The sequence below is a fragment of the Artemia franciscana genome, chromosome 13 (assembly GCF_032884065.1).
Source record: "Artemia franciscana chromosome 13, ASM3288406v1, whole genome shotgun sequence".
Classification (NCBI taxonomy): Eukaryota; Metazoa; Arthropoda; class Branchiopoda; order Anostraca; family Artemiidae; genus Artemia; species Artemia franciscana.
In genome coordinates this window covers 23,863,267-23,891,131 of record NC_088875.1, presented here as the reverse complement: position 1 = coordinate 23,891,131, position 27,865 = coordinate 23,863,267, and the positions used below count along the sequence as shown (strand labels likewise).

Sequence of the window (27,865 nt, the reverse complement as noted above, 5' to 3'; positions counted from 1 at the left end):
TGACAAATAGTATTTTTGAGCATAAAAGTGCCACATAACATCGCTTTTAAATAGTAGTTTCTTCATACCTTTAAATTAAAGATTGGCAACTGCTTGAATTCGCTAGACTAGCTGTCTGACAGTGAAAAGAAATGCTCACAAATAGAGAAGATTATTAGAAATCTAGGAAAAGAAACTGACTAAACAGAAGAAATTTATTTATCTTTGATATAGCGTGTTAAATATAATGGATTCCCAACAATTTAAGTTCAGGGGATCTTGTTTTTACATGGTGTATTATATGCTCTGTATTGTATTTAGTATTTAATAAGTGAATGAATGAAACACTTTTTAATTATGACTTTAAACAATTTCAGCCCTGCCTCCTGAGATTGTTGAGCCACCCGAAGACATCGCAACTGTAGATGGGTCATCAGTGAATATGACATGTAAAGTAACAGGTGCACCAAAACCTGAAGTCAAGTGGGTCCGTGATGGCTTAGAATTAACCGGTGGAAGGTATAAAGTGATGGAAGATGGTAACCTGGAAATTAGGTGGGTTGAATTATTTCTTTTCAAACTCTTATTTTGTCTTTTCTCCAACCACATTCTTGTTAGCAATATCATGTTTATTGACTCTCTAAGAAGGCTCTTGGTCTCAATAAGTTATTTCTCCAAGTCTCTTTCTGAGGTTTTTTTCCCTTGTGACACTGTCTTTCGAGGTGATAATGCTACCACAGAGACACGGAGATGTGTTCCTATTATTTAAAGGAGAAAAAGTCTGGGACTGAATACGTAAAAACAGTTTTGTTCAGTACTGAATTCCCATTATGAATCACTCCCCTGAGAGGTCTATTCCTGTTAAAGCCATCTGCTTTTTCCTTCAAGAAAAAATTCTCAACAAATGCACTTAACCTAGTGGTAAAACAGGGCAATTAACTGATGTCATTCGGCCATGATTGTTGGGCTGAAGCTAATTATACGTAAGAAAAATAATCCAGTGACTCAACGAAATGGACCTTTTTGGCTGTCAAGCATCGATCCAGCAGTTTTATCAAATAGCCTTTGTCTTTGTTGAGGTCTCCTTGTCATGTAAAACATGCCCTTTAATTCTAAACCAATATGAGAAAACAACTTATCGGGCCAAATTCAGGTACCGCATATTATATATAGTTACAACCAATCTTCAAATATTTTTTTTGCATTCAGGTTTACATGGCCCTGTAAGTATGCCCTGTAAGTGGATGACAAACATGTCAGAGTTGAACAAAATTCTGAGCCTATTTTTGGGTCTCTCACATCAATACAGCCAAAATTTTTGTCCACACAAGGACCCACCCGGAAAGAAACTTATTTACGTCATTTCCAAGCTGATTGGCGAGATTAAATAAAAGATCCTGTTTTTGTGCGTCCCAAGTCTTGTGGTCTTTTGGTCTGGAATGATAAAAAAGCATTCGAAGTCAAGTAACTTGGCCAAGCTAAAGTATTACGAGGCCACAGGACAAAAATCTTTTGTGTCCATTCTCTGACAAGACAGTTTTTTTTTCTGGCACTTATGGTTAACCATAATTAACCATTATGGTTTTATGGTACTAACCAAGTGACAAAAAGGGATCGTAAATTCTGTCGGGCGGTCTGTCTGTCCTGGTTTTGCTAGTTTAGGCACTTCCCAGATAAGCTAGGACGATGAAATTTGGCAGGCATATCAGGGACCAGACCAGATTAAAGTAGGAATTGTCGTTTCCCCGATTCGACCATCGGGGGGTGGGGGGGACGGTTAATTCGGAAAAATTCGAAAAAAATGAGGTATTTTTAACCTACAAACGAGTAATCGGACCTTAATGAAATTTAATATTTAGAAGGATATCATGTCTCAGAGCTCTTATTTTAAATCCCGACCGGATCCGGTCACATTGGGAGGAGTTGGAGGGGGAAACCTAAAACCTTTGAAAACGCTTAGAATGGAGGGATCGGGATGAAACTTGGTGGGAAAAAAAGCACAAGTCCTAGATACGTGATTTACATAACCGAAACGGATCTGCTCTCTTTGGGGGAGTTGGGGGGAGGGTTAATTCTGAAAAATTAGAAAAAATGAGGTATTTTTAACTTACGAAGGAGTGATCGGATCTAAATAAAATTTTATATTTAGAAGGACCTCGTAACTCAGATCTCTTATTTTAAATCCCGACCGGATCCAGTGTCTTTGGGGGAGTTGGGGCGGGGGAGCCGGAAATCTTAGAAATGGCTTAGAGTGGAGAGATAAGGATGAAACCTGGTGGGAAGAATAAGCACAAGTCCAAGATAGGTGGCTGAAATAACCTGGTCTGAACCGCTCTCTTTGGGGGAGTGGGGGGGGGGGTAATTCGGAAAAATGAGGTATTTATAACTTACGAACGGGTGATCAGATCCAAATGAAATTTGATATTTAAAAGGATCTTGCACTTCAGAGCTCTTATTCTAAATCCCGACCAGATCCCGTGACATTGGGGGGAGTTGGAGGGGGAAACCGGAAATCTTGGAAAACGTGAAAATTGAGGTATCTTTATTTTACGAATGGGTGATCGGATCTTAGTGAAATTTGATATATAGAAAGATTTTATGTCTCAGATGCTCAATTTTCAATTCGAGTCGGATCCGGGGACATAGGGGGTTGGAGGGGGGAAACAGGAATCTTGGAAACCGGAAATCTTGGAAGATCGGGACGAAGCTTGGTGGGAAGAATAAGCACAAGCTCTAGATACGTGATTGACATAATTGGAACGGATCCGCTCTCTTTGGGGGAGTTCAGGGTACGGTGTTAATTTGGAAAAATTAGAAAAATTGAGGTATTTTTAACTTAAGAACGGGTGACTGGATCTTAATGAAATTTGATACTTAGAAAGATGTCTCAGAGCTCTTGTTTTAAATCCTGACCAGATTTGGTGATATTGGGGGGAGTTGGAGGGGGGAATCGGAACTCTTGGGAAACGCTTAGAGTGGAGAGATCGGAATGGTGGGTAGAATAAGCAAATGTCGTAGATTCGTGATTGACGTAGCAGGGGTCCAGTGCTTTGGCGAGTTTGGTGTTTCTGGACGTGCTAGGACGATGAAAATTGGTAGGCGTGTCAGGGACCTGCGCAATTTGACTTGATAAAGTCGTTTTCCCCGATTCAACCATCTGGGGGGGGGGGCTGAAGGGAGAGGGAAAATTAGAAAAAATGAGTTGTTTTTAACTTACGAGTGGGTGATCGGATCTTAATGAATTTTGATATTTAGAAGGACCTCGTGTCTCAGAGCTCTTATTTTAAATCCTGACCGGCATTAAGCCTCTGATTTTCCGTTTAAATCAATCTGTCGATTCTTAGAATTTAGCTAGATCTCATGCCATATGAGCTCTTTGCTCTTGGCTCTTCTGGCCTTGTCACAAGTGCCATATGAGCTCTTAGCTCTTGTTTTTTTTTTATTGCGTAAGGATTCTATTGACCCAATAGCTTACGGATATAAGTTTCAAGCTTTCAAGAAAATTTGTCATTTCTTTTTTGGATGAACCAATATTTGGGAAAAAAAAAACTTTTGTCACTTATATTCCTTTTCATAGACATAATATCTGAACTCTCATTGCCCTCTTCAATCACTACCTGAAAGTTTTAACTTGATTCTCCCCCCCCCCTGTTTTTTCCCGAGGTATTAAGGATACGCTATTTTGATAGCTTGGGTGAATATACTGTCTTTTGATTGACCTTACTACTTCTCCGCGAATAGATTCGAAGATCCTCTGGGACTAATAGTTCCTAAACTTCTAGGTGGATTAGAGACGCACATTTCCTCTCCATGCATTTTCTATATCTAAAAATTAAATGTGAAGGCCCTTTGCCTCCTCCCTCACCCCACCATGGCAAATGTTTTAGCTCAATTCCCACCTGTCACTCGGTAGATGTTGCAGATATGCCATTTTGATAACCTGGATACATATTTTTTTTAATACGCCTCTCCCCCAGTCCATGCGGAAGGTTCAATTGGTCCCCGTCACACCCCTGAAAATGTCAACACGATCTACCAAACTGTTCCTGAAATAATGCAGATATACTATTTTGATAAGCTAGGTACTCATACCCATTCGTTTCTGAGATGTTACGGATTAGCTATATGGATAGCCTGGGTATATATTGTCTTTTTGTTTACTTTACTAATACACCGTGAATGGATTCGAAGTTCCCTTAGGGCTAATAGTTTTAAAGTTTTTTTGGCTGATTTGAAAAGAACATTTTTACCCACATCCACTTGGTCTAAATACTAAATATGAAGGCCCTTGCCTCCTCCCTTCCCAAATAGTCTGAAAGTTTCGCACTTGCTGTTCACAAGATGTTGTAGATGTTATTTTGATAACCTGAATGCATAGTTTCTTTTGAAATTCATAGCTTATCCCTAGAAAATTTTCACTCGATTTAACAAGCTGTTTTTGAGGTAATGCTCTTCCAACCGAAAAAATTGAAGCCCCTTCCCCCCTCCGCACATGCTGCTGGAAAGTTTCAACTGCATTCCCTAAGCCGCTCCCAAGACGCTGCATACATGCTATTTTTATAGCCTGGATACACGTAGTATCTTTAGATTTATTTCTATTCCCTTTTCCAAATCAGAACTAGAGGTTCCCTCTAAACCTATTGAAAAATTCAACTCGATCTTTTAAATCGTTCCTGACATATTGTGGATACGTTATTTTTTTAACCAGAGTAAATATTCTGTCATTCGATTTCCATTGCTAGTTTAAGGTTAATAAATTCTAGTCTCAAAGGAGATTAAAATGCAAACTTATAGACGGGTTTGAGGCAAAATATGTTTACCCCTTCTCTGCTCCCTCCTTCTAGCTAGAATTTGAAGTCCCCCCCCCGAAAGTTTCAACTTGATCTCCTAAGCGGTTGCCAAGATACCGCAGATGTATTATTTTTTCGACCTGGCAACACATAATGTCTTTTGATTTGCCTTGCTACTTAGTTATGAATAGATTTTAAGTCCCATAGTAGCTTGCAGTGCAAAATCATTTTGGTTGAAGGGAGAAAATATATTTAGTCCATCCCCAAATAGAAATTTTAAAGCCCTTTCCCCTCTCCCTTCATTATCCTGCACTACCTGAAAATTTCAACTCTATCCTTTGAGCCTTTCCCTAGGTATTGCAGATATCGGTATGGTATTTTGACAACCTGCATTCACCCGGTGTCTTTTTATTTAGCTCCACCCTCTCTTTCAAATCATGGTTCAGTGACATTTTGCGACCCCCTCCCTCCCCCCATCATTACTCCCTGAAATTTTAAGGATATTTTCAAGTTGTTCCCGATATATTGCAGATACGCCATTTTGATAACCGGTTACTGCGTAGTGTTTTTTTAATCCCAAATCCACTCCTCTTAGTGACGATAGCTTTAAAAACGAATCTAGCTTTAAACATTAGACATCACCTACTTTTTTATTATTATTATTTAAATAAGCCGAATTGGACACGCTTCAAACCACCATATACCCCATAAAAAACCTCTTAATTCTCAAAAAGGAGAATAGTAAAAAATAATAATCATAAAAGAACAAAACTAATCAACTTAATTAATAATAATAATAATAAAAAAAAAAAAACAGAACAAAATTCCGTCATTTACTCCGATGACTTTTCTTTTTCCAAATGGCGGTCCGTCATGTCTCCCACACAAAAAGGAGAAGTTCCTTTATTCTTAAGGAGAATAATAAAAAAGAATGACCACGAAAGAAAAAAAACTAATCAACTTAATTAATAAAAAATAAAAATAAAGAAACTTGATACTTAATATTCTTCTAAATATGTTTCTCTGACGTTCAATCCTAATAAAATATACCAAATTAAGATAAAAATATAACACTATAGAAACAAACTTGGGCTTTGTATTTGCACATTGGGGGGGGGGGGGTAAAGTGTAGAGGGTCTGTGTGCCTGGTGTGTTAGGTACAATTACTCTGCATATTGCGTAGTAAGATTTGTTTTCTAACTTTACACTGTCAAAGTACCTTACCCTCTCCCTCCCTGATGTGCAAATATATAGACCAAATTATATACTTTCCATCTCTTCTGTCACTTCTCTTTGTCTTTTCTCATGCTAAGCTGAAAGAAACTAACGAAAAAAAACGGTTCTATAATGCGTCAATGAATGAACATTGAACAACTTAAGCGGTAGAGCATTTATCATTCAAGTCCGAAAAACTTTTCCATCACTACAACTTTCTTTTGCACAATTAACATACACAATATATACATGAAAAAAAAAAACATAAAATAAACTTAAAATGATAGCGTAATCTAAACATACCATTCACCTTTCAAACAGTTCGTGGTAACGAACTGTAGTAAGGAGCGCCCTGACTCAATAGTAACCGAAACTCTAAAAAATGGAATTTTGATACCAATAGTTCCATCAAGAGAATCGCATTTTAATGCTGATTTTAAATATACAAGTTTCATCCAGATCAGTTATACCCATCAAAAGTTACGAGCCTGAGAAAATTTGCCTCATTTTAGAAAATAGGGGGAAACACCCCCTAAAAGTCATACAATCTCAACGAATCTCAAATCACACCATCAGATTCAGCGTATCGGAGAACCTTCTTGTAGAAGTTTCAAGCTCCTATCTACAAAAATGTGGAATTTTGCATTTTTATCGAGAAGACAGATCACGGATGCGTGTATATTTGTTTGTTTCTTTTTTGTTTCTTTTTTCCAGGGGTGATCGTATCGACTGAGTGGTCCTAGAATCTTGCGAGAGGGCTCATTCTAATGGAAATTAAAAGTTCTAGTGCCCTTTTTAAGTGACCAAAAAATTGGTGCGCCCCCTCCCACGCTCATTTTCCCCCCAAAGTAACCAGATCAAAATTCTGAGATAGCCATTTTATTCACCATAGTCGAAAAACCTAATAACTATGTCTTTAGGGACGACTTACTCCCCCGCAGTCCCCGTGGGAGGGGCTGCAAGTTGAAAACTTTGACCTGTGTTTACATATAGTAATGGTTACTGGGAAGTGTACAGACGTTTTCAGGGAGATTTTTTGGTTTAGGGGGGAGAGTTGAGGGGTGGGGTTACGTGGGAGGATATTTCCATGGAGAGACTTCTCATGAGGGAAAAGAATTTCAATGAAGGGGGCGCAGTATTTTCTAGCTTTATTTGAGAAAACGGTGAAAAAATAAATATGAAAAGTTTTTTCTATTGAAAGTAAGGAGCAGCATTAAAACTTAAAACGAACAAAGATTATTACGCATATAAGGGGTTTACCTCCTCGTTATACCTCAATCTTTTTTTAGTAATTTCAACTATTTATTCTACGGCCTTTGTGATTCAGAGGTCATTCTTAAGGAATTGGGACACAATCTAAGCTTTAGTGTAAAGAGCGAGGTATCGATTAGGGTTGAACCCCCTCATATACGCAATAAAAACATACGAATATAGAAGTTCGTTACGTAAGTTAATTCTTAAGTTACGTATATTTTTTATCAATGAAAACGTTTGTAAAAAATTAATAGTTCTAGTTGTTTTTTTTTTAAGTAATCAAAAACTTGGAGGGCAACTAGGCCTTCTCCTTCGCTTCTTTTTTCTCAAAATCTTCCGATTAATTGCAATTAATTAATATGCAAATTTCGTTTTAATTATTTATGTGCGGATAGCCAAGATCAAAAGATGCATTAATTCAAAAACGTCCAGAAATTAAATAAAAAAAACAAGTTTTTGTAGCGGAAAGTAAGGAGCGACATTAAAACTTAAAACGAACAGAAATTACTCCGTCTATGAAAGGGGCTTTTCCTCCTCAACGCCCCGCTCTCTACGCTAAAGTTTCTTACTGTTTTAAAAAGTAGAGTTAAGAAAAATCGTCAAACTTTACCGTAAAGAGCGAGGCGTTGAGGAGGAAAAGCCCCTTTCCTTATACGGATTAATTTCTGTTCGTTTCAAGTTTTAATGTCGCTCCTTACTTTCCGTTACAAAAACTTGTTTTTATTTATTTAATTTTCTATAAACTCTACTTCGGCTGCTAAAATACAAAATATATTTAGCCTATCCTCAACACAAAATTCTAGTTCCCTCTCCCTTCCCCCTTAATTCTCCCACACTCCCTAAGAGTTTCAACTCTATTCCCCGATCCGTTCCCAAGGTATTGCAGTTATTCGTATGGTATTTTGAAAACCTTGATGCAGATAATGTCTTTCAGTTTAGATACATCCTTTCCCCCATGTCATGGTTCAACTTCCACTTCCCCAACTTCCCACCCATCAAGACTCCTCGGAATTTTCAACTCGATATTACAAGTCGTTCTCGAATTATTGCAGATTCGCTATTTTGATAACCTGGCAACCAATAGTGTCTTTTGATTTACCTCGCTACTGAACTATGCCTAGATTATGAGTCCCAAAAGATCTTATGGTGCAAAAATATTATGGTGGATTAGAAACAAAAATTGTTTAACCTCTTCCACCTACCCAGTGTAAAATTTGATGTCGCTTTGTCCCCACTAATACCTGGGAGTTTATACTCCGTCCCCAGAGCCGTTCCTGAGATATTGCAGATATACGATTTAGTTTACCTCGTTTCACATAGTGTCTTTTGATCTACTTTTCCCCCTCCCAAATAAAATTTAAAATCCACTCGTTCCCCCAAGTCATCCTCGAGGCATTACAGAAAATTTGGCAAATCATGTGTCAATAGCATCTTTTGATTTAGTCAGGTACTTTGACTTAGAAACTTTTCGTTTCTAGAGTTTATCCGTGTTGAATTCTGGGAATAATGGCATAGTGGACGATCCCTAAAAGCTTTTCTATTGTAACTTACCTGTAAACGACTGCTAATATAATTGTCCCTGGCGTGGGGGAGGATGTTGACATGGGAGGCATGCTTATTAGATTTTTCCACGTTTCTTAACAAAATGACTATCTGAAAATCAGGATTTAATTTCCTACAGTTTACAGGACAGGGTCGGGTAGAAAAAAAAGTACGGGAAGGAGAGTGGTTGACCTTAAATCACTTGTGGCTTTTGGAAAAGGCATGGGAACTTTCAATTTCTATTCCGTCTCTCCCAAGTTTCTACAACCACCCCTTTCACGAGAAGTGGTCTGGTAAAAAAAAAATTCAGGTATTGTTGATGGGGATGTTGGAACAAAATCAAAAGACACTATTTGCATCCAGGTTTTCAAAGGATCTCTTAAGCTGTTAATTTTTATTTTTAGCCGTAACTCAGATAGTGCAGCTAAACTGTTTTGGCAACCTGGATGCGCATAGTGTCATTTGATATAGTTCAACATTCCCCGGAAGTGTCGTCTTAATGCTTTTAGCCATTCCCGAGATATTGCAGATACACCATTTTAACGTCTGTATGCACTCAGTGTCTCTTGATTTAATTCAACGATTTAATCCAATATCCCCCTCAATATTCCCTAAAAGTTTTAACTTAATACCTTTAGATGCTGTAGATACGCTATTTTAATAACCAGGATGGACATAGTGCCTTCCGATTTAGTTCAGCATCCGTTTACTAATACCTGGAAGTTTTAACTTAATAACCTTAGCAGTTCCTGAAATACTGTATATACGCCCTTTTGACAACCTGGGTGCACATACTGTATTTTGGTCTAATTCAAAATCTCCCTGAACAATCCCTGAAATTTTCAACTTGTACCCTTAGCTGTTCCTGTGATATATCAGTTACGCCATTTTAAAAAGCTGGATGTACATTGTGTCTTTTGATTTAGTTCAACAGTATCTGAATGTTTTAGCTTTTCGCTCTTAGCCGTTCCTGGGATAAATGTAAATGTTTGGTTTAGACAACCTGGATGCACATTGTGTCTGTTCGATTTCGTTTAACATCCCTCTCAGCTTTCTCCTAATGTTTCAAACTAATACCCTTAGCTGTTTCTGAGACATTGCAAATCAGTACTTTTGACAACCTCGATACACGTAGCATTTTTCCTTTAGTTTGACTTCCTTATTGACACCCCTGAAAGTTTCAACTTGATACCCATAGTCTTTTCTGAGATACCACAGATACGCTCTTTTGACAACCCACATGCAATAGTGTCTTGTGATTTAGTTCTACATCCCTCTCCACATTCTTTGAAAGTTTCACTTAATGCCTTTAGCTTTTTGGATACCCAAGATTAAATATGCCCTGTTTTCCAATAATAAATATATAAACAGTGGGCAACTTGCATAATTTACCCCCTTGCCCCAGAGGCTTCTCTAGCTACAAAGAGCATAGGAGGAAGGCTGGTCACCCTTTAATCACTTTTGACTCTTAAAGAAGCCCTGGAACTTCGGATTTCAAATCGAATAAGCTCATCCCAAAGTTTCTCTAGTATTTCCGTACGGAGCGGCTTGGGAAAAAATATTACATTGAATCAATATCGCTCTTTATTTTTGCAGTGTAATTGGGCTACTTATGATAAGACCTAAAGATTAAAAAAACAATTGACAGTTTCCATTATATATGGCCCTTGTCCCAGTGGCTGTGGAGGTTCATGTCACCCTTGGAGGCACATTCATCGGACTCTTTCATCATTTTCAGCAGAATTTTTATCTAAAATTTTTTATCATATGTTTTGGGAGGATGTGGGAGAGGGCTGCTAGTAAAAAAGGGCATGGGAAGGACCAGTCCCCCTCCTATCATTTTAAATAAAAAACACTAGTATTTTAAATTCTAAATGGAATGACCCCACTTCAAATTTTTTCGACCACCCTTTCCATACGAAGTGGTGTGAAGAAAAAAAAAACGCTGAAGGCATATGACTCCTTACTTAGGCAGTGCTAGACTGTTGTTCCTGATTAAAATATTTTTTATTTATAGTTTTTACTATAGTTTTCATCTTCTACGAGTCTTATAAGTAATATAGTAATATAGTAAATAGAGTAATATAGTAATTCAGTAATATAGTTCTTATTACTTGACTACAATTATAACGCCAAATCAAAATAATCAAAATAGGCTTCTATCAATGATTTTCAAATCTGTAGTTTCACCGACCTGTGATAACTTAGCCAAGCTTAGCAACATTGTTTCCAACATAACAAAGGAAGTTTTTAATCCATGTAATCTTGTGTACTTAATTCCATTAATATATTAAAAATAAAGATTCGGAACGTTGAATATTGAATTCAATTTTGTTATTTTTTTTCTTTTCAAGGGATGTGACATTTTCTGATGCTGGTGCTTATTCCTGTTTTGCGCTCAACAAATTTGGCTCAATCGATGCAACTGGGAACCTTGTTGTCAAGGGTAAGCGGAGAAAAAGAACTGTTTCCCCTTTTTATTTAGTTTCACTTGAGCTTTTTATTAGAAACGAAAGGGATACTGTAATGACCAGACAGGTTTAGGAATTAATTTGCTTTGGATCATTTCTAGGAAGTTCCCTGAGGGATTTGAGTTTGTGTCGCTTGGTAATTGTTTGTTCCAACCAGGAAATTGGTCTTTGTTAAATGGAACGGAAGTTTAAGATCATGAGCCATCCTAAGTATGAAGACATTTTAGTTACTTTATTGTTATTATTGATGTTGTTGATGATGCACATAGCTTTATTATTGATGATGCACAAAGCAAGCAATAAGAAAACAAACTAGTAGCTCTATGGATAAATGTCATGTCAGCTCTTGTTTCTTATTTCCATAGTAGTAACAGAAAGACATGTTTTTTCCATATGGTCCTTTCAGAAGCCGAATCGACAGATTCGACTGCAAAATATGTTGATAATATTTTCTACAGTTATATAAAATGCTTCAAACCCTAGGGGGTTTGAAGTTTGAAACCCCCTACCCCACCGAAAGTTTTTCCCGACTCGTAAAAACGTAACAAAAATGCATATAAATACATTTTTAATGTGTTTTTTAAGTTTTTTTTGTGAAATTTAAATTATGATGAAATTTTGTATATAGGAGAAGCAGGACATCTGGTAATTAAGGTCAGAGGCTCAACAAAAAGATATTAAATAAATTAGCAGTAATATTTTGCAAAGTAAATTGTTTGGAAACAGATAGAAAGCTCTCCTCTTGACATCTTACATGATAAAAGCTAATACATAAATATTCGAGCGGCAAACTTGCATACTGCAAACACTTCAGAACTGCGGAAATAAATTTATAGCTCAATAGTATATGGATGGTCGTAAACTCAAAACTCACTGCTACACAAAATAAAAGAGAAAAGCTTTCTTTGCGTTTTTCTTTTCAGACCGGTGGTAGAAACTTTCATTCCGTCTTTCAGCCTTTTTTTCAGTGTCTGGTATAATGATAACTTAGGTGAATAAAGGGCTTTATATTAAGTTTTTGTAACGTTTTGTGCTAATGAAAAGCTTTGAAGCTGCTATATGCTTTCTCTTTCTTTCTAATAAAATTTCATATACTTCACTTTGAGAATCGTAATTCTTAGCTGGGCTTCATATAAGCAGCAAAAAAGACATGCTCATAGAGGAAATATTTAGGGAGAATGCAAAGGCAGGGTTTTCCTTTTAACCCATGTGTGTAGATACGAATGATGCCGGATAGCGAGTTGCAAAAGGAAGTAAGACAAGATATTTATTATTAAAATATCAATCAGAAGTCCGGCTTAATCAAACTCGTATTTCGTAGTCGAATCAACAAGTCTCAGTTTTACTGTCTACTAGTTTTACATGTCTTTTAGTTTTACTGCTGATGATGAACACTGTATATGTGTTCGAAATATCCAGTTAAATAATTTTATATTTCACTGTCAATAAAAAGGTATCATCCCTATTTTGAACTGTTTTACTTTCGTCATGGAAAGGCAGTGTGGTCTTCGAAGTTATCTAACCAAAGAGCCTGTTGAACTAAAGGCATGAAAAGAAAATAAGACCGGGGCGTATTTGGACTGGGAAACAATAATTTGCCCCCTTCTCCCAACAAAACATTTGAAGCCCTCTTACCTTCCTCCACTCCTGAAAGTTTCAAATCGATCCGCCGGCCGTGAGACGAAATTAGCTAGACCTGTCAAAACTACGCATAAGATTCATATCTTTTCCATTTAAACCTACTGACTTTATAATGAGGAAATGGTCATTTGGCTTCAGGTACCCGTTGAATAGTATTACACAATTGCTATTAGATCTGAAGTTTAGTGGTTGGCTGTGAGTCGTAAACATACTTAATTGTATGGGCAGATATTTTGCAATTGCTGTCCACTAAGATGAAATTCAGGGAGTAATTTAAGATAATTCACTAAAGATGCTGATCTCATCCGGGGTCAATGGTGAGGACTAAAGAGTGTGTGTCACATTCTTTTGGTTGAATTATATCATTATATTTATAGGATTAGTAGTTCTGGCATTAAGGTCAGTATATATGGACACAGGGTAAGAGATAAGAGAGAGGGGTCCCTCTCCATACCGATACGAAGGATTCCCCTCTTCTTCCTAGAAAAACTACAAAATAGTCTCCTAAAATAGATATTTTGCATTTCATTGTGAGTCACCAAGACCTTTGTGATATTGTGTCCAGGCTTTTTGTCCAACGTAATTTTTTTTTCTTACTTTTTATTAGTTGTTTTAAAATAGTTCGACTGACTTAATTTCTAGTGTAATGTCAGTGACGAAATTTATACTCCAACTATGGTCTTAAAGAAACATGGTTGCAAGTGAATAATATCTTGTTTTATTTTCATAGAACGAACTAGGATTGTCGATGAACCAGAAGATTATGAAGTTGCAGCGGGCTCAACTGCCACTTTCCGGTGTACGGCCATCAGTGATTCCTCTCTAACTTTGAGAATTGACTGGATGAATGAAAATGAAACTATCGACTTCGAACAAGAGCCAAGATTTGTTCAGTCACAGGTATATGTAGAACTTTTCTCCCTCAATGCTACGCTGGTTACCAAGAATTTTTGTTGCTTTTTGTATATTGAATTTACATATGGCTATTGACCTGTGTCAATGATATACATTTGTTCTTGGGTGATGGAAGAGTATAAAACTAAAAAAAAAAAAAAATAGATTTTTGGTCTGACTGAGAAATACAAAAACCGCAAAGAAGAGAGAAACGAGGACAATAGCCAATGAAAAACTGAAAACTATGCAAATATTTCAGCCGAGACTTCTGAACTGTCCTCAGTGCAAAATAATAAAAGGGTAACTTAAGTTACCCTTTCGTTGCTGATTGGAAAGGGTCCTATTTTAGTTTCAGTGTTTGTTTTTGAGGTTTGGTTTTTATACTGGCCTTTGTACTTTTATATGTTTTTTTTTCTCTGCACTGAGGACGGTTGAGCGGAGATCTCAACCGAAATATTTGCATAACCTTTTATTCTATTTTTCACTGGCTGTTGTTGTCCTCGTTTCTTCCCTTCTTTGTGATTTTTTTTTATTTGTCTTGCTTCGCCAGTGTGGTGTCGGAAATTATTTAGTTTGAATGAAGACACAGCAACTTAGTTGATTTTTTAGACCGCATATAATATTCTTGTTTATTTCTTTTGCTGTTTATTCTAGTTTTTCTTCCGTCTTTTCCGTTAATACAGGTTTCCTGATGTAAAGCTGAAAAGCCCGGCCTTTTCGATTTATGTCACTCACTGTCTTAATCGTGGGTTTAAACCGTTGTTTATATGTTTTGGTCCTTTCGTTTTATTTATAGACTATAGGAGAAAATTTCAGTGTTTTACCTCAAAAGAGAATATAAGCTATTAAAAGCCCGCGTTTAGCCTGCTGTAAAAAAAGAAATATAAAAAAATAAAAATAAAAAACAGATAATGTGCCTATTAAAATTGGGAAAAGGTTGTATTTCTGTATGATGAAGTGCTCTTTGGAGATTCACGCGGGATAAGTTGCCAAGCATTTAATTTTATTTGTATTTACTCTCAGTTCGTTTTGCCAATTTATAGTTAAACAATTTATTCAAAAAAAGAAATGGGCCCAATAATCTAAAATACTGGAAGTATTAAGGGTAATGATAATGAGCGGTGGGGATGGGGTAGAAGGAGGGTTAGAAAATGTTCACCGGTCCTTGTTAGTACTCAAATATGATTGGCAGCTGTTCTGTATCCTGATGTAAAAAAAAAACATCCAAATTTTTAAATTCGGATGTTGAACTTGAATTGAAAGGAAGTAGCAGTATTTCAGAGTCTTCCAACTGCAACGTGTGTGCTACATTATTATTATTATTATTTTTTGCAAAAGATACTTGTATCATCAGTTCTGTGTTATTTTTCCCATGGGAAAGACGTTTTCCTCTTTTAAGGAATAACTTTTTGCCTCTATTTTTCAATTTTTCCGTTGCTTTCGAAGGTGGTATAGGTATTAGTTCCCATTGGGAAAACTTTCATTTTTATGAAGTTGTTTATCGAAGCGACAAGGGAACATTATTCTGACCTTTTATATACATGTGAGGCATATTTATTTCACGGATGAATGGATTGAGGGATGCTCTTTCTGTTTTTTATTTTCTTTTAGTGGTTATTTCGAAACATTAATTTCCTTTATTTTAGATGTAAAGATAGATATTTGTTCATATATAATCAGCAAAGAGTAATAAACAATAAGAGCACACACAACTTTATACCCCCGCTTGGTTCTAACACAAAAAACACAAAAAGCAAAAATGGAGAAATAAAAGACACGCACTAAAATGAAAATGACAAGTAGCCGCCCAGAGTTACTAACCGCCAAAAACTAAGCCCGAACAAATTGCCATGCGCAGTAAAAATGTAGCACACGATTCCAACTTGGCCCAGAGACATCAACCGCATGATGGAACTTAGAATTTTTTTTCTCCAGTGATCAAAAATGGCTTTATAATTATTATAAAGGCACTGAACAACTGGAACTTCTTAGCCGACTCGGGCAAAATGTTCCAGACTGACTGAGAAACAGTCAGAGGATTGAAGTCTGATCTGACTGATATGCAGAATGTAATTTGAATATTACTTGAATTACGAATATAGTACGTAGAATTGTCAGAGACAAGAGTTGGACTAGTTCTGAGGGTCGCAGGATATACAAAAATATACAGGATATACGCAAAATATACAGTAAAATCAAATCAAGCAATTGCTAATTAACAGAATTATTCGTTTCAAGGATATGTTTTCTTGCATTGTTGGATCCCGTAGAGGGAGATGAGGGAAGAAAATGTTTACATCCATAGAATAGGGCAATACAAAACGTAAGACTAAATTAAGCAATGAAACAAGGCTTTTAGAATCGGATCAGGAAAAGTATATTTTGAGCTTTTTAAGAATTCTTAGATTCCTTAATATGTTCATTTTAATTAGACTAATATAATGCCGAAAGGAATTATTCTCATCAAGAAGAATACCTAGCCCCCCCCCATACCGATCACTAGTTCTACTGAGAGAGAATCTTGAAAAGGGAATTACTGATAGTTTGGGGCAAGCTTGAGAAATTAGTGAGAAAAATCAAGAAACTTTAGTGGGCAATATTTAGAGCCAGGCAATTAGATTAGAGCCATAGAATTATTCTCTCAACGAAACCGTCAGTTTGATACGGATCTCAGGCAGAAAATTGTCTGTAAACAGAAACAGACAAAAATTATTTGTGAGAAAAAACAGAAAAAATTATCGGTTAGCAGAGGTTTTCTCCACAGAGACAATTCTTCCTGACATATAAGAATCAACCCAAGCGCTAGAAATCCATCTTACAGTAATGTGATAATTGAGAGAGAAGAATTTGGTGGGTCAAGGAATCGATGTCCAAAAATATAGCGACTGGAATCAAGAGTCGAATATTGAAAATCATCATAAAACCCTTTGCATCTAGAAATGAAACGGAAAAGCATAGAATTTTCAAGCAGTTGTTAATACGTCTTATTTCCAATTGGCAGAGAACAACTATTAGATGGCAATATTTTAGCGAGGTGGGCACAATGTATTATTATTATTATTATTTTTTTTTTTTTGGTCTTAGGTCAGGGCACTTCGTATCGAAGGACTTGTCTTAGAAATTTCGAAAAGGGCTCATTCTATTGGAAACTGAAACGGCTAGTGCTCTTTTTCATATTCGAAAGTGATTGGAAGGCAACTAACGCTTCTCCCACACCCACCATTCCCTCAAATATATCAAATCAAAATTTTGAGATAGCCATTTGGTTCAACGTTGTTGAAAGGTCCGGAAATTATTTATTTGAAGATTACCCTCCCCCTAAAACCCTCCAGAGAAGGTTTGTAAATTATGCCCTGGGGGCATGTAAGGTTTATATAGGGAGGGTTTATTGTATAAACTTAGGAGGGGGTTTAGTGAATCACTAATCAGAATTTTTTAGTGTGCTTTTTGAGATTCAGAGTGATGGGAGGATGGATACCCCCCACACCTTGTATTTTCCCGAAATGCATATATATATATATATATATATATATATATATATATATATATATATATATATATATATATATATATATATATATATATATATATATATATATATATATATATATATATATATATATATATATATATATATATATATATATATATATATATATATATATAAATAAATAAAAACCTCGAAAGAGGTTCATTCGATTGGAAATTGAAAGGGTTAGTGCTCTTTTGAGTAGTCGAAAGTGATTGGAGGAAAGGCTAACGCCCTCCCACGCAAACCATTTTTACAAACATATCCAATCAAAATTTTTAGATAGTCATTTCGTTTAACGTAAATGAAAGGATTGAAAATTATGCCTGAGGAAAACACCCCCCCCCCCCCGAGCCATCAGGGCAAGGGTTGTAAGTTATGCCCAGGGGCTATGTAAGGTATCATAAGCAAGCACAATAGCGCTGCCTAAGTAAAGAGCGACGTGGGCACAATGTATTATTTATTTTTTTCTTTTAGACAAGGGCACTTCGTATCGAAGGAGTTGTCGTAGAAACTTCGAAAAGGGCTCATTTGATTGGAAATTGGAAGGGCTTGTGCCCTTTTTAATAGTCGAAAGTGCTTGGAGCAACTAACACCCCTTCCACGCCCACCATTTCCCTAAACACATCCAATAAAAATTTTGAGATAGCCATTTTCAAAGTAGTTGAAAGATCCGGAAATTATGTTTTTGAGGATGACATCCCCCTCCCCAGAGCCTCAGGGAAAGGTTGTAAGTTATGTCCTGGGTGCATATAAGGTTTATGTAGAAAGGGTGATCGTATAAACTTCGGAAAGGGTTCATTGGATTGGTTATCAGAAGTTTTAGTGCGCTTTTTGATATTGAGAGTGATGGTAAGGTAGATACCCCCCTGCACCTCGTATTTTCCCAAAATACATCTGATAGAAATTTTAAGATAGCTATTTGTTGTCGTAGAAACTTTGAAAAAGGCTCATTCGATTGGAAATTAAAAGGGCTAGTGCCCTTTTTAATAGTGGAAAATGATTGAAGGGCAACTAACCCTCTCCCACGCCCACCATTTTCCCAAACCCATTCAATCCAAATTTTGAAATAGCCATTTTGTTCAACTTAGTTGAAAGGTCCAAAAATTAGGTCTTTTAGGAAGAAACCCCTCCCCCATGGCCCTTCGGGCCAGGATTACCGAAATGCATAAACTTTGAGATGGCTATTTGTTGTCATAGAAACTTTGAAAAAGGCTCATTCGATTGGAAAGGGAAAGGGCTAGTGTCCTTTTTTATAGTCCAAAGTGAGTGGAGGGCAATTAACCCCCCTCCCACGACCGCTGTTTTTCCAAATACATCCAGTTAAAATTTTGAGATAGCCATTTTGTTCAACATAATTGAAAGCTCTGGTATTTAAGGACGACAAACCCCCCCCCCCCCCCCCACAGCCCTCTGGGTAAGGGTTATAAGTTATGCCTTGGGGGCATATAAGGTGTATATAGAAAGGGTGATCGTGTAAAATTCGGAGGGGGCTCATTGGATTGGTTATCAGAAGTTCTAGTGCCCTTTTTAAGATTGAGAGTGATCGGACGGTGGATCCCCCCCCCGACACACACACAACTCGTACTTCCTGAAATGCATCTGATAGAAATTCTGAGCCCCTTTCAATAGTCTAAAATGATTTGAGGGCAACTAACCTCAAACGAAGAAAAATTAACGCGAGTAGGGCTGATAACCCCCATGCCTTCTCAAGACCGGAACACAATTCGGCTTTACTGAAAAGAAAATACGTTTTAAATGTTTCCACTTTTCCTACTTTCATTAACAAAAAATTATCAAAACTTTAAGGAGGTTTTTTTTTTTTTTTTTTTTTTTTTTTTTTTTTTTTTTTTTTGTAAAGTGCAAATTATTTTTTGATTTTGAGTAGCCATGGGTGTTATCCGCCCTACTCACGTTAATTTTTGCTCGTTTTGAGATTGACTCGGCTATTTATTGTAGTTTCATTTATTTATTGATAGTGATTTGTGGTAGTTTTACGGCTGCAAGATTACTTGACTTTATTTGTGCTCATTCTTGGCTTAATGGCGGTCTTTACTTTTCTTTAAAAACTTGTTTTGCGGAAAATGTTTATTAAATTAATATGTTTGACAGATTGGTCATGGTGTATTAACGTAATTTTTGAAACCATTTTTTATGTAATGAAATATATATTATTATTAAACAAATAAATTGGGGTAGGGAACGAAATAGAAAGTGAGTTCATTAAAAGTCCAAAATGATCAAATAAAAAGGCCAGTAGAAACAAGGGTTTGAATAAGTTTGATAGCAACAGATATAAAGCCTTATCTTTAGTTATTGTCTAGGAATAAAGGGGAAAGAGACAAAGATCTGATTCAATCATGGCTGCATCAGTAGCTGCAACCTAGTAAAGCACAACCTATTATCAGTTGGTTTAGTTGCACTAGTTTTACCAATATTATGCTAGATAGACTGTGAAGCAATAATTTTGTTCGTTTTAAGTTTCAACTTTGCTCTTTACTTCCCTCAGAAAAGCTTTATTTTTTTAAATTAATACTATTTGAGAAGGACAGACTTAGGATGTGTTTCGGGGACAGCTAACTGTTGCGGTTTTTGCGAAACTGCACCTTTTTTTGAAGCCAGAGAGCAGGTTCTTTGTGGTATGAAATATCTCGTTAAAAGAGACCGGTTGATTAATTTACCATATTTTTCTTCATTGAAGGATTTTTCGCTGACGATTACCAAAACGACAGAGCTTGATACTGGAGAATATACTTGTGTCGCCCGAACGGAGCTTGACTCAGCTACAGCCAAAGCCAGTCTCATTGTAGAAGGTATCTATATATCATTTATATCCCCGTTATGTGTATGTTACCGTGAATGTCCGTTAATTGGTTAATGTCGACATTCGCTGGTGAATGGCCGAAATGTCTTTTTTTTCTCCTTAGAAAAGCGTTGCCAGTCAAGTTTTTCTGTTTAATGCAGGGTTTAATGATGACAGGTTAGATTTGGTTTGGTGAGGTTAGGTTGGGTTAGGTTAGCTTAGTTTAGTTTTTATTTCTGATATTTAGAATCAAATTTAACCTACCCTAATCTAGCGTAACCTAAACTAACCTAATCTAACCTAACTTTAACTTTTAACCGTCATGGCTTGCATAAGACTGAAAAGGCTGACTCCAAAGCTAATTGAATCAAAGCTCAGAAAAAGAATTTCTGACATTCACTGGTAAATGTCGACATAAACCCACCACCCCCCGTTCAAAATCCCTTTTTATTGTTTTATTCCTATTATGTGTTACATTTTCCATATAGTTTGCCTATTGTTTTTTCAGTCAAAATTATGCCCCTCTTAAATTTACCAAAATTATTCCCCCCCCCCCCGAAAATTCCCTGCATTAAGATCTCGTTAACTATGTACACAAGTGGTCTCTCACTAAATCGAAAATATTCTAAAATTTCTCATTATTTATTATATTTCTCATTTAATTAGTGTTTTTTCATCACTTTTTTGAAATAAGCCCTCTAAAATAAATTTCTACGTGCATGCTTGATACACGTAACAGTTAAAATACGCCCTTAAAATACAAAATCCTTAGTAGATAATTTTGTATATTTTTGACATAATTACACATCTTTTCTACCCTCCCCTCACCCTCCCTGTCCCCGAAAATAATGCCTACATACATGCCTAGAAATGACGGAACTGATATTACATGCGGTCCATTGATTATTTTTTTAAGCAGCTGCTCGTTACTTAAACCTGTGATTTGAAATTTAGCTCTCAATGGCGGAAGCTAAATTTATATTACGTGTTTTCACGTTTGACTTATCACTGTGTTGATACATGTTTCCTGTAAGTTTATTTCGCCAGAAATCTCGAGATCATTCTGCTTGTTCATATAATTTACTAAATTTTTAAATAATTTGTCTGTTGTTTGCTTTTAATCAAAGTTGACACCCCCCCCCCTCCAGATGGTCCTTCCCCCTTTCAAAAATCTCTCTACAACCATATTTTATCACGTATACACACAGAGAGCCTTCGGCCCCACTCTAGATCTTAAAAACCATGATTTCCTTTACTCGTATTATAGTTTTTGTTGCTGTTGTTACTTGTTTTTTTTTTTTTTTTTTTTTTTTTTTTTTTTTTTTTTTTTTTTTTTTTTTTTTTTGTCAGAATACGAGTTCTCCTTAAACACAGAAAATGTTTTGAAGCAGAGATATCCTTTTTACTACTCGAGAGTGATAGTGTTTATTAGTACACATGTTTGAAGAATGGTTGTCATTAGCCCATGCGTTGACTTACTGAAATGAAGCTGCCAAATAGGCTAAAACTAGAGAAACCCTCAGGTTCTTGGGCGAAAGGGGTGCAAAAAAATCTAAAGAAATTGATTGAAAATCTTTTTTTGTGTCATTTGTGTGAAAAATGCCAACATTTCTGAAAGAATAGAACATCATCAGAATTGTGATAGCATAAAGAAGGCTTAGAGTTCTTTCTCCCTGTGAATATTGCATCAAATAGGGGATTTGGAAAGCGAGTTTTACGTGGTGAATTTTGTTAAATTCTCTTTTCGTTGTCAGATGTACCTAACGCTCCCAAGCTGGTTGGTGTACGATGCAACCCGAGAGATGCCGTTCTGGAGTGGATTCCTCAGGGAGACAATCGTTCGCCTATAATTATGTACACTGTGCAACACAATACTAGCTTCACTCCTGATTCTTGGGAAGTCTCTTTTGAAAGTGTTCCTGCTACAGATAGAATATTTACTGTAAGTATTCTAAGTTGAATTTAATTTCAGTATCATTTTTATGACGTCCAATCTTAGTTTATGACGTCCAATCTTAGTAGAGTGTTTGTTAGAAAAGTAAGGTACAGGGTAATCCTCAGAAATAAAGAAAGCTCGTGGAAATAAGATCAGGGTGTACTTAAACTCCCTCACCCCGTCATTGGAAAAAAATAATTGTGACTGGGCATTGGCCATAGCTTATCCACGTAAGACGTTTGTAAACTAAATGGATGGAACAATATTGTAGTGAACCAAGTCGAAAGATGTACTTTTTGAGGGTGAAGTTAAACCCCTTAGATATTAGATTTTAAATTAAATAGACCTTTCAGCACGTTTAAGAGGGATATGTAAACAGTAGTTACGCAACTTTGCAGTTCGAGCTTTGAAGAATAAAACAGACCTTAACAGTCATATGGATTTGGTTCACTGTTACTAGGAACTAACTTAACATAAATCTAAGGGTGGTTGTAAACAAAAATTGGTCTGGCCTTCAGAGGGGGTTTTAATTGTCAGTATTCCCATAGGGTTCTTTCTTCTCTTTTAGTCCATGGTTCAAAGAGAGGTGATGATCTACATATCTTTGCTCCTCTTTTGTCCAGCTTTTGACTCAGTTTTGCATACTCACTTTAATCCTGCAAATACAGCAGTTAAAGTTAGCCTTGCTGCACGATTGGCTCTCCGAGTCTGCTATTTTGAAGAATAGGCCAGGGTCTTCCAACTTCTTTTTAGTTTCACAGTTGACTTTTTTTTCATTTTGATTTCTTTTATGTTCTTGTACTTTTTCAACACCAGTTTACTTGCGGGGGGGGGGATAAATATTTACAAGGCACACCAGTAATTGCCAAAATATTTGAAATAGAATATTATTTGTAAATTATTTCATTTTTGCCCCTATGTGTAGAATAAAACAAGAGCTAAGAGCTCATATGGCACTTTTGACGAGGCAAGAAGAGCTAAGAGCCAAGATCTCGTATGGTATGAGTTCTAACAAAATTCTAAGAATCAATAGATTGATTTAAAAGGAAAATCAGAGGCTTAATGCTGGTCAGGATTTAAAATAAGAGCTCTGAGTCACGATGTCCTTCTAAATATCAAAATTCATTAAGATCCGATCACCCACTCGTAAGTTGTAAATACCTAATTTTTTCTAATTTTTCCTCTCCCTTTAGCCCTTCAAATGGTCGAATCTGGGAAAACGACTTTATCAAGTCAATTTGTGCAACTCCCTGACACGCCTACCAATTTTCAACGTCCTAGCACCTCCAGAAGCACCAAACTCGCCAAATCACTGAACCCCTCCCCCCAACTCCCCCAAAGAGAGCGAATCCAGTACGGTTACGTCAATCACGTATCAAGGACATTTCCTTATTCTATCCACCAAGCTTCATCCTGATTCCTCCACTCCAAGTGTTTTCCAAGATTTACCCCTCCATCTCCCCCCAATGTCAAAAGATCTGGTCGGGATTTGAAATAAGAGCTCTGAGACATGAATTACTTCTAAATATGAAATTTCATTAAGATTCGGTCACCCGTTCTTAAGTTAAAAATACCTCAATTTTTCTATTTTTCCAAATTAACACCCCCCAGCTCCTCCAAAGAGAATGGATCCGTTCCAATTATGTCAATCACGTATCTATAACTTGTGCTTATTCTTCCCATCAAGTTTCATCCTGATCTCTCCACTCTCAGCGTTTTCCAAGATTTCTGTTTCCCTCCTCCAACCCCCTATGTCCCCGGATTCAATTTGAGTCGAAAATCGGGCATCTGAGACATAAGATCCTTCTATATATATCAAGTTTCATTAAGATCCGATCACCTATTCGTTAGATAAAAATGCCCCAATTTTCACGTTTTCCAAGAATTCCGGTTTCCCCCCTCCAACTCCCCCCAATGTCACAGGATCTGGTCGGAATTTAAAATTAGAACTTTAAAGCACAAGATCCTTCTAAATATCAAATTTCATTAAGATCTGGTCACCCTTTCGTAAGTTACAAATGCCTCATTTTTCCAAATTAGCCCCCCCCCCCAACTCCACCAAAGAGAGCAGATCCGGTCTGGTTATGTCAGTCACGTATCTTAGACAGGTTTTTATTCTTTACATCCAGTTTCATCCTGATCTTTCCGCTTTAAGTATTTTCTAAGATTTCCGGTCTCCCCCAGCTGCCCCCCCCCCCCAATGACGCTGGATCCGGCTGATAATAAAAATAAGAGATCTGGGTTACGAGGTCCTTCTAAATATGAAGTTTCATGAAGATCCGATCACTTTTTCATAAGTTAAAAATACGTCATTTTTTTCTATTTTTTAGAATTAATCCCCCCCCCCCCAATAGAGCGGATCCGTTCCAATTATGTAAATCACGTATCTAAGACTTCTGCTAATTTTTCCCACCAAGTTTCATCCCGATCCCTCCAAATAAAGTGTTTTCCATGATTTTAGATTCCCCCCCCAAACTCCCTCCAATGTCACCAGATCCGGTCGGGATTTAAAATAAGAGCTTTGAGACACGATATCCTTCTAAATATCAGATTTCATTGAGATCCGATCACCCGTTCGTAAGTTAAAAATACTTCATTTTTTCTATTTTTTCCGAATTAATTAATTTCTAATTTTTCGGAATTAACTCCCCCCCCCCCAACTTCCCCAAAGAAAGCGGGTCCGTTCCGGTTATGTCAATTATGTATCTAGGACTTGTGCTTAATTTCCCCATCAAGTTTTATCCCGATCCGTCCACTCTAAGTGTTTTCCAATATTTTAGGTTTCCCCCTCCCAACCCCCCCCCCCCCCCCCAATGTCACCAGATCCGGTCGGGATTTAAAATAAGAGCTTTGAGACACGATATCCTTCCAAACATCAAATTTCATTAACATCTGATCAACCGTTCGTAAGTTAAAAATACTTAATTTTTTCTATTTTTTTCGAATTAACGGGCCCCCCGCTCCTCCCCAGATGGTCAAATCGGGAAAACGACCATTTCTAATTTAATCTGGTCCGGTCCCTGATACGTCTGACAAATTTCATCATCCTAACTTACCTGGAAGTGCCTAAAGTAGCAAAACCGGGACCGACAGAATTTGCGATTGCTATATGTCACTTGGTTAATACCAAGTTCCATAAAAATTAGAATGGAATCTCATTTTCTGTGGAAAAAAAGTGAATAAAATCCCCTTAGCTGAGCTCCAAAAAACAAAATTAAATCCCCTTTGTGAAAAAAAGGAAAAACATTCTATTTACAAATAAGGGTACATAATCTATAAAAAAAAAACAACATTATAAAAACTTGATATTAACCAGAGATTGAAAATACACTTAGTATTCCTTAGCATCACAAAATTCTTTTAAATTTTACAATATATAATTAGTTTAAATTTGAAATTTCAGTAATATTACCTTCTCGAAATTCCGGCAAAAATGAGAACAGGCTATTAACCGAAGTCACAAGTAACCTATTCCGTAATTCGATAGCATTGCCATATTTATTGGTAATGTAGTATAAATTCTATATCCTGAACAATTAGCGTTTTCAATTGACATTAGTACAAATTGTTTTCTCACTAAGTTTCAGGCAATGGCATCAATTGAGGGATTATTGATTATTGCTTATGAAGTATGTGTAAGTCATGTTTGTGTGTATGTGCGGAATTAGTTGGTGAAATTTTCCTTTAATCCAGTGGTTTCTAACCTTTTTTGTACCGGCGATCCCCTTTAAAACAAATTGTTGCGTCCCGTTAATTTATCTAAAAATCAAATTTCATAAATACTCAACTAATATTATAATTTATTTAATGGGCTACAAAATAATATACAATAAAATGCAAGAATATAATATTTTTATTATAAGAAATATAATAGCAAAACAAAAAAAGAATATATAATTAATACTACTACAACATAAAAAATTTAATGCGACGGTTGAGCTTGTTTTTCAGCACATATTTTCTCAAACCATGGTATCATTGAAGAGATCGCGGTTCTCAGTTCCTTTTCAATCATTAAGCGAGGTCGATACTTTGTTTTTAAGGCAGCTACTGTAGAAAAACCAGTTTCACATAGGTAAGATGTTACAAATGGCAATAAAATTTCTAAAGCTTTGTTTGTCAAAGTAGGTAAAATCGTCCTTTACTCGTTGCCAAAACGTGTGGATTACGTATACTGCTGATTCATTTTGTTGACACCTATTCAACTTTTTTGGTCTGTATTCGAAAATAATATTTTGGAAACAGCTGCACGCTCCCTTGCAACAGTCTGGCGCCTTGTGGGGGGCGCCCCATAGGTTGGAAACCACTGCTTTAATCTACCAATACTTCAGTTTAATCACTAAAGCTTAATCGAGAATAGATATTGCTGTACACTTAATATAAAGCATATTACGTCTTAATATATTCCTCTAAGTGGAGAGTAAAGGAAGAAACAATACCAAGAAGAAAATACAAAGAAAGGGCTTTCACTGGTTTCTTTCAGTTTCTATGGTAGTGATGATTTCAGATTGTAGAAAATAATGGTGACTAGACAACATCATTTGCTACTCCTGTAATATTGAGATATTTCAATAGTTACTGCTTTTGTTCGTGATAGTTAATGCTTTCAGCTATATATCAATTTTCTAATTGGCCTGAAAATACGTTCTTCTTTCTCTTTTTCTTATGTTTTTTTTTTCAGGTCCCAATGTCTCCGTGGTCCAACTATACATTTAGAGTAATTGCGCGTAATAAGATTGGGCCATCTTTGCCATCCTTACATTCCGACGTTTGTACTACTCCACCGGATGTTCCTTATCGTAATCCAGATGGCGTTGAAGGCCGTGGCACTGCCCCAGATAATTTGGAAATCCGTTGGACTGTAAGTAATTGTTCAAGAGCTCATCGAATGTCTGATGATTGTCATGCATTCATCATTAACTTGCGTACAAATATTTAACATTGATTGTCGTGTTAGGATTTTTATTATGATTTTCAAGATATTTCTTTCTTTCTTAAGCATCTTGTCGATTAGGCTGGATATTGGTCAAAATCGAAAGGTATGTTATACTTGGTAAAAGCAAAGTTTTCAGCAGTGTAATTTAATCTAGTGACGGATGATGAAAACAATTTTTTTTTCAATGGTTCGATGGGGTTTATTATTAATTCAAAAACTAAATTGCACACAATAACAATACTCAGTCCATTCTTGGACACCGAGCTCCTCAATGGCTACCTTTTCAACATAATACGCAGCGGTGGTCACTGCTCTTACTCTCAGAAACAACCTTACCTCGCATTTATCCAACAAAACTACCAAGTATCCTCCTGCCCTTTGCCCCTGTGGAAATTGCCTCATCCTTATACAAAAAAAATCTATCTATTTATGCTTGATACTTTATATAATAATCATTTTATTAACCATTATTTAACTAATGGTTAAATAATGGTCTTTCCAAATAATGGTCTTTCCCATTGATAATAAATGATTTTTTACTCTTCTTTTAAATGACGCGAGGGGGCTCCCACCTTTCAGCTCTTCTGGGAAGAGGTTCTATAACCTTGCACAAGTTATATTCGGAGCAAAATCCGATCGTTCAGTAGGGGAGAAGGGTATTTGCAGGTTTGATGATGATCGGGTAGTTACATTACGCTGGTCCAAGATTGGTCGAAATAATTTTTTAATGCGGATGGGAGTTCACTAGATAGAAACTTGAACACGAAGGTTAAGCATGACTGATGATGCAGCGACTCCATTGATAAATACTCTTCATTTTTTCAAATGTATGTCAAAGATCGCTTATGAATCAAATTGAGCTTCTGCAGGTTAGT

General features: G+C 36.5%; 1 protein-coding gene across 1 annotated transcript in view; it reads left to right on the top strand.

Moving 5' to 3' along the window:
• Positions 1–27,865, top strand: part of LOC136034690 (neuroglian-like) — a gene marked incomplete in the record, with an annotated part of 146,180 nt that overhangs the window by 79,858 nt on the left and 38,457 nt on the right. Inside the window, 6 exon segments of the mRNA XM_065716015.1 lie at positions 357–534; positions 11,135–11,226; positions 13,623–13,792; positions 20,017–20,128; positions 21,873–22,060; positions 26,736–26,915. Of these exon segments, the coding sequence (XP_065572087.1) occupies positions 357–534; positions 11,135–11,226; positions 13,623–13,792; positions 20,017–20,128; positions 21,873–22,060; positions 26,736–26,915 (920 nt within the window).